General features: G+C 39.6%; 1 protein-coding gene across 5 annotated transcripts in view; it reads left to right on the top strand.

Annotated features, from left to right (window-relative positions):
• The first annotated feature begins 1019 nt into the window (after positions 1-1019).
• Positions 1020-8441, top strand: part of pde9aa (phosphodiesterase 9aa) — a 42267-nt gene continuing 34845 nt past the window's right edge. For all 5 annotated transcript variants that reach the window (XR_008572394.1, XM_054786508.1, XM_054786505.1 and 2 more), the window contains exons 1-3: positions 1020-1259; positions 7383-7453; positions 8073-8150. Coding sequence is in view for 4 of the 5 variants with exons in the window: in XM_054786508.1 (XP_054642483.1) it covers positions 1197-1259; positions 7383-7453; positions 8073-8150 (212 nt within the window). In the remaining variant the exon portion in view is untranslated. The remainder of the gene's footprint in view (positions 1260-7382; positions 7454-8072; positions 8151-8441) is intronic.

Raw genomic sequence — 8441 nt, 5'->3', positions numbered from 1 at the left:
AAGAGTATATAAACCATTTAAGACATAAATAAGGCTTGTGCTCTTGTGCGTTGCTATAAATGTGTTCCCTAGGGCAGCAGAATGAGTGTTCAACAGGAAGTTGGGGGTTCAGAGTTGAGTTTCAGCTTGCCGTGGGTTACAGCGGCAACATTAGCCCACTTTGTACCTGTTGTGAGATAATTCAAACCAGCAATAAAAGCCTGTAGTTCCAGAGATCCAGTCTGGTTGCTGTGTTTGTCACTGAACATGACAGTATCATTACTGACACCTAGTGACCAGTGTAGAATACTACATCTCATTCAATTGTATTTTATTTCATTTAGCCATTTTATGCTTGGAAATGTTTAATTTAGGCAAAAAATTATGTAAAATTTGCTTCAATATGCATGTTTTGACTAATTGGCCGTATTCCACCACGAACAGCATGATTTACTCATTTCTTTCTGAAAAACCGTGATCGAGTGAAGCCGCAATATTCGAACAGTGGCAAGGGACGACTATCCATTCATTGATAGCTAACATTAGTGGCTCAAGTTTGCCAAGTTGCTTTTATTAGCTGACAACAAACATAACTGTGTTACATCCGCGTAAGGAAAGCAGGATATAATTAGCAGTATGTTTGAATGTTGACGCCCCCTAGGCAGCGGTCCCTAAATGCTCAATCATCCATTTCATTCGTCATTTATATGTATTTCATATTGTTTTCTGCGTATAAAACTAGAATTATTCTATATATAAAATGTGTGTGGTGTTATTATTTCTGGGTGTCTGGAAAGGATTCATTGGATTTGCATTATTTCTTATGAGAAAAATGTATACGGTTTTCGACGGACAATTTGGAGCGGATTAATAATGAAAAGTGAAGTACTTGTGCATATCACACATGCCACATACTGTGTGACATGTGTTGTTTGCAGCACTGGTTAGCGCTCACGTTCGGGAGCGCGCAAGAAGTCCTGTAGTAAATGAGGGAGGCGGTGACGCGCCTGGTCAAGCTTTATGAGAAGCGGTTAGATGACAATGAGCAGAGAGTCAGGGGAAAGAGGGCGACAACAAAAACTGTTGGCGTTCCACATGTCGGCAAACTAACTCCACCGTCACCTCACCAGAGTCAAAGCGCTGCGTCGGCAAGGACCGAAGACTCCGAGCAAAGACCGAGGGGTGACCCACCAACGCCGCCGAGGAGCGACGCGATCATGGGCTCCGCTTCGTCGTCCTACAGGGTCATATACCTGGACGTGGACGGCAGAATCCAGAAGGTACGAAAAGAAGAAGTAAAACAAGCCAATCACGAAGCAATCGTTTCATGCAGTTGACCAATAGCACGCGCGGCTGCCATAGAAACGTATTGTACTCATAAATGAGAAAATACGGCCAGAAAATACAAACAAAAAAATCAGGAAAAAGTTGTGTTTAAAAAAAAAAATAACAGCGTGGAATCAAAAATATATGTACTAAAACAAGCCTTTATGTAGTTGACCAAGAACACAGCTGCAAATTATTAGTCATAAATACAAAAAGCAACACAAAACACAAAATTATTAAAAAAAAAAAAAGAACATGGGATAATATAGTATATAACACATATAGATAATATATACATATATAGATGTAATATATTTTGTAATATAGATATGACACAATATTTTTTTTAAACACATTACTTAATTTTTCCGATTTATGTTAAGTGTAACATTGGTGGACCGGATAGTGGTGCAGCAAGGGATTAATTTTGTATTTTTTTTTTTGTTGCACTGAGTAATCCAAATTCATATTTGCGCTCAGCAATTTATAGATTCGGGTGAAGACATCTGTAATATGTGATACGGTTTATTTTAAGAATAATTTAACTAATCTAAGAACAGAACCTATGTTTTCTTATCTATTGGTCAGCTGTAAGACTGAACAGTAATTCCAAGCACTCTATTACGACATATGGAGCATCATGTAGGTATTCATTTGAACCCGCCTTACAAACTTTAGTTTTGCTGCAGAAGCAACGACATTATGCAATGATGCAAATGTGGCTTGGTGATACTGAAAAACCCTCACCCCCAATCCCTCACTGTCCGGTCTCATTGTAGGGGTGCAACGATACACAAAATTCACGGTTCGGTTCAATAGAAAATATAAATGACCTTGCCTTTTTTTATTAGAATTTTATTGAAATTGCCTAGATTTTTCAATATTTTCAGCGTGGTATCAATGTGGGAGGCGGAGCTCAGTGGCTCTGTGCTTGACAATGCAGCCTAAGCCAGAGTAGTTGATCGCAGATACACAGAGCTTTCAGCATAGAGCGGCGTCAGAAGTTGATCAAATAAATATGAAGCTGCGTATTTTTCGATGCAGGGGTCACGGTTCGGTACAGATACACGGATTGTTACACCCCTGTTGTACTGTACCGAAATAATGTTACGCAGCGTCGATTACAAATAACTGCATTGTTTATCGGTGCGGCTCGGGGGCCTTTTGCGACCTGCAGCGTGTTTTTTCATTCTAAAATAAAAATTAAATGGGAAAACTAAAACAAACATTCAGCAAAAATGGGAAAAAAAGAGCAAAAAGGCAGAAAGTAATGAGTAAAAGTTGACATTTTGATAATACACTATCACCTATATAATCTTTTAACATGCCTACATTAGATTCTCTGCATTCTTCTGATGTTTCAGTCTGCCACAGTGGTGGGTGATACTGCAGATTTTGGTATTGATTGCTACTAAGTATATAGAGGTCCAGTATTGCCACTCCAACACCAAAACTGATACCAATACTATGCTTTTGGCTTGAAACATTTCAAGCTCATTGAATGATTTTGCCTTTAATTAGCTGGTCGTGATCATACAGTGGGCCACACGGTGGATTAGTGGTTAGCATGTCGGCCTCGCAGTCAGTTGATCAAGGAGCCGAGCCTCCGTTGGGGGCACCTCTGTGTGGTTTGCTTGTGCGTGCGTGCGTGGGTTTTCTCCGGGTACTCCGGCTTCGTCCCACATTCCAAAAACATGCATGTTAGGTTCGTTGGCGGGGTGTCCAAAAGCAATCAAACATAGGTCAGTATACTAAGCTACCAGAACAAAACATTCACATTGTAGCCCTGTGTTACAGCCGACAAGGAAATTGGTGTAATATCTACTCATGCATCTCATGAATAATTTATTTAACTGATTTTGAGAATAATAAAAAATAAGCTGCTAGCCAAAAATGGCCCCTGGGCCGCACTTTGGACACCCTTGCTCTAAATTGTCCATAGGTGGGACATATAAGAAAAAAAGTATATATATCTCGACTGATATTTGGATCCATCTGCCCACCGAGGTGGAAAACGTTAGAACACTGCCGTATTAACCAGTCAGGTGACATCACCGCTCATAACAATTCAGCAGGACACAAAGACAAACAAAATCCTTGATTGCATCGAATTGTACGCAGTACTTGCCCCTCGCTCTTGACCGTTCATTACGACCCAGAGGGCATAGAAACACAAGATATGGATATGTAAGGTTTGCAATGCAGAAATCCATTGACCAGACAGAAGTGCTGCGAGCACAGCCTGTGCCTTGTTTGCATTATAAACCAATGGAGGGGAATGGCAGCTCATAAAAGGCCATATAATGTGCTTTATGCATTTATTGTGTTTGGTCTTATTTGTGGATTCCACCAAGAGTGTTTATCTGTCAGCATTTCCTCTTCCAGAAATGTACGGTCCACTTTTTCTTTGTTAATTTTATGCAACTTGCTTCACAGCTTTAAGATGAACGTACAGATGCTTCAGATATTCAGGAGGACAAATACAACAGGTAGCGTCTACCATCAGAAATCAATGCAGTCAGTGCTAACAGCATTTAAAATAATGTCCCTAAATGAGGTACAAAGGCTAAGAATGCACTTTTGTTCCCCCACTAATCTAAAACAATAATAAATAACATAAAATAAATATTAATGTCCGCCCATTGTACTGTGTTATAAATTCATTTTCTGTCTGATTTCAGCTGTTTCTCAGTAAATTGTCAAAATGAATTTGCACATTTCCTGATCAAACACAGGGCAGAAACGTAAGATGAGGCTGCAACGCTTCTCTATCTTACTGACGAGTGGGATGGCGGTTTCTGCTTGTCAGCATGTCGCCAATATAATGTTTGCAGAAACGTTTATTCTACAGCATGACTTTATACGGCCTACGTAATGTCTTTAATGTGGACGTCATTGTGTTGCTAATTGGACGATGAAATGCAGAGAAACGTCGTATGCTGGGGCGCACAGTACTCGGGCGTGCGTGAGGTTGCAAGTACTTGGCACTTCCGTCCTTCTGTGGAGAAGAAACGCCAGCGCCCGTAGGTTCTTTTCCCAACTTTATTGAAATGCACAAACAACAGCAGCAGCTAGAACTAGTCAGCAACAAGTCGAGTGCAATAGTTGTTTGTATACTCTGCTGAATGAATGGATGGATCTGACTGCCAAGATGAAGGTTTATAATAGCCAAGCTCAAAAATGGGACTAAGAAGTATTTGAAAACATTTTTATTTTTTTTACAAAAGTGGCTTATTCTCTTCTTTTTCTTGTTAACGTCTTAATGGGCAACCTGCATTAACATTAAAAACTAAGAGTCAGTCCCTCAGCAGCCATGAACCTCACTGCACGTAGCTGGAATAAACTTGTTTATTAAAAAAACCCAAAACTACCAATACACAAAACCTATTTCCTTTCCACCATGGTGTGTATTTATGTATATACTATGTGTATACATTTGCATAAGTGAGGCATTAACACTTGGTAATGCAAATGGTTTAATTTTATTTGAACATGCATACAAGTTACAATGGAATACATCACATCCTACAATTCACAGTTCCACTTGTCCAAAAGGCGTAGGAAGAAGCAAAGCTGATTTAATCCTACCCCCCATCAGTTTTACATCTGTTGCAGTACATGTATTCACTTCCTGTATTTCATGTGATCTTTTTAATACATAAAGGGTAATAAGTAATGTATCATTGTGGTCATATAAATGTCTGGGTTTTTCCACAATCCTAATAAATAATAATCATATATAATAATCCGTATAATACTAAATACATAATAATAAATACAAATAGACATAATAGAAGAAGTTCAAGACTCTTCTTCCTTGTATTTTGCACACATCAACTGCTTGTATTGTTCACCACAACTTTTCTATATACAGTACATCGCATCATGGCCGATTCACAATAAGAGCAAGGGAGAGACTCCAAAATAACTCACAAACAAGAGCAGATGAGAAATAGTAAACACGACTGTGTCGAAACAGAAGTGACATGCTGAGGTGTAAATCATGTAAATAAGATACAAATATTAGTTTGTTTAATAAGAGAACAATGTAGATGCCTGTTCCGTCCTTCAGTGGCTTATGTTGTTCCTCAAAATGTGTCATTTTTTGATAACCTGTTATAAGAATTTGAATTTGAACTTTTTTGAGAGTCACAAGAGAGAAATGTGAGAAAATGCCTGTCTGAGAAAAGTGTACAAAGTGTACGATGAGGGTTTTACAGCCTTAAAACATATACAGTATAATAATTGTACAAAAATGAAGTTGGCTACTTTGCGGATTTCACTTATTGCGGGCTATTTTGGGAACCTATCCGCCGCGATAAACGAGGGAACACTGTGTATTATTGGTGACATGCTGACAAACAGAAACCAGCAGGTTCCATGATCCAGCTCAGCGTGCAGCGTGACAGGAGGCAGTCACGCTTGCGGCAGCCTCACTTGATCGGGAAATGTGCAAATTCATCCATTTTTACTTAAGAGAAGCGTGGAGGACTTTCAGTATTAGTGCAGACCTGCCCAAATGTATGAATTTGTCGTACTCAGCATCCAATTTGACTCTTGGATACGCTTGTATGCTTCACTGCTCTCCATTTTGTTGCATTTTGCTGTTTCAAGTTCAGTCTGTACAGTACAGCTAAATAAAAAGATATGATCAGTTTTTCAATAGTATATCAAATCTGGGGGTGGGGCATTTCCCCAGTGGGTGCATGACAGAAAATAACTGACAACCACTACCCTAGTAAAGACAACCAACATTGAAAATGGATGGATGGTTCAGTTAGTAAGTAAGGATGGGCGATACTGCAGATTTTGAGTCAGTCCCATACCAAGTAAATAGAGGGCCAGTACAGTAATTCCTCATTTATCACAGTTAATTGGTTCCAGACCCGGCTGTGATAAGTGAATTTCTGTGAAGTAAGATTAACGTTATTAGAGCCCTGTAGACATGAAATAACACCCTATAGTCACTTTTACACTCTGGTATTCTTTGTTTACATCACATTGCGCAGGCTACAGGATCCCCGCAGGGACAAAAGACGGCCCCCGCTAGCATAGCAAGCTACCGAGCTAACGAGTTAGCCTCTACAATTTACTTATTCTAAACTTGTGTTTCAAACGGAGTGGGGAAGCAGGACAAAGAAGCCATAAACTTACCACTTCCACACGGAATGAGAGGAGAACCTTTTTTTCACTAGAGGTCAGCCACAGCATGTCAGCTCAATAGCCAGTCCCCATGCAGTGTGAAAGGTAATGCGATCTAATGACATTACTGATGCCCAGTGACCAGAATACTACATTTAACTTGTTTTTCAATCATTTTGGACTAATAATAGGCCATAATCCACCACAAAACACCAATCATTTATTATTTTTTTAACAAAAAAAATATAGTGAGGGAGCGATATTCGAACTGCGATGTGGTGTCCAGCACTTTATTACCGATTCTGATACTGGCAGCAGTTTGCTCTCAATTGTTGTTGCGTTGTGTAATGAACACACTCGTTTACTGTGATGCCACTGGACGAACATCATTAGTTTACAACAGCTGCTATTCCCCCATAAGGAGTAATACTAATGACATTGATACAATAGTCAAATCCATCCAACATTAAGCCATAGGTGTAATACCACATTGATCCCTTCAGTCCAGGGTGTATGTTCTCTCTCGCCACAAGTCAGCAGCTGGTGTGATGTCACATCCAGTCTTTCCCGTCAAGCAGTGACCACCCATGCCTGTCACTTTCACCTGGACTGACTGCCACCGCCAGACCTCTGAAGTGCTTCTTTTAAGCCCCACTCTTTCCCTGCACACACTTTGACAATATTGCCAAATAGCATCACCATGGCATCGATTCCATCTGCGATACTGTTTATTATTCACACAATATTTATATACACGTTTTAATCACCTATATTTTTGGTTGGGATTTTTTTTGTGATTTTAGTTCAGTTTCATAATTTGAGCAGTGTAGAAGGACAATAGTATGAGTTTGATACTTTCACAAGCTATTATATCCCCAATGTTTGCTTTTATTCCTTTGTTATGTAATTGAACATTTTGTGTATTCTCCACTTAGGTGGTATTCAGTCGATTCTGCAGCCCATGTGACATCAAAGAGCTGTTTTGTACAGCCCTGGGTGTGCCAAGGTAACTCATACTGTACATGCATCAGAAATTTGACTTTTTTTTTTCCTCTGAGCACAATACAATTTTCTATCTATGTTCCAAACAATGCTCCTGGTTGCACATGTTCTTTTGCTGTTTAGTTCAAGCCTCTAGGTTCAAAAACGTATTATGTGCCAGGCAGTGATGCCTAAGAATATGTAATTAACATGAGGAACCTTTGCTAAACTGTTGATAAATTGGGCTAAATCAAAAGGTGATGGTGCCACATCACCGTCAGTGTTACAATATATAGGTTCACCTGCAAATGCCTTTTAAACCAACCATACTGTCACTGGTTTTTCGTTTGTCTGTGCCGTGACTTAATGCAGAAAAGTACAGGAGCTTTCCAACCTACGCTTCCTTCAGGATGTGACACCAAGTACACAGTGCGTGTATCATTACCTTCTTTTATAAGAATAGGAGGAAGGTGCATTGCTGCTGAAACTAAAAATCAAGAAAATCTTCAATTTATCCCACTTTTCAATGTAGCATTAGCCAGTAATTTACAGTACATTTCTCCCTGGGGTGATGTGGGTTGTCATGATATCGAAGCCCTACATTGGGCTTCCAGTAAAACGTGTATGTGTCTGTCTCTTCACAGGAACACCAACCTGTCTCTGCTGGATGCTTCTGGAGCCATGGTGTCTATTGACCCTACCATGCCACACAACACAGAAAGGTTCAACCTTTTTTCATTTCTTAAGATCATAAAACATCTTTCATTTCATCAGAAGCTCTTTTTTGTGAATTGGTATGTTTATATTTGCTTGGCGTACCTTTTGTAAAGATTTGATTAGATAGGATTCCAGCAGATGGAACTTTATTGATCACTTGGGTGTGTGCCCTCAGGAAAGGGAATTAAGGTTGAAGTAGCAGCAACGCCGTACACAGTATGCAGGACAGTAATAATAATAATAGCAGCACAGCATGCAGAGTAATTAGTGATGTGCGATACCGCTGATTTCCTTTC

The sequence above is a fragment of the Dunckerocampus dactyliophorus genome, chromosome 9 (genome assembly GCF_027744805.1).
Source record: "Dunckerocampus dactyliophorus isolate RoL2022-P2 chromosome 9, RoL_Ddac_1.1, whole genome shotgun sequence".
Lineage (NCBI taxonomy): Eukaryota > Metazoa > Chordata > Actinopteri > Syngnathiformes > Syngnathidae > Dunckerocampus > Dunckerocampus dactyliophorus.
This window is presented reverse-complemented; position numbering and strand designations above follow the sequence as displayed.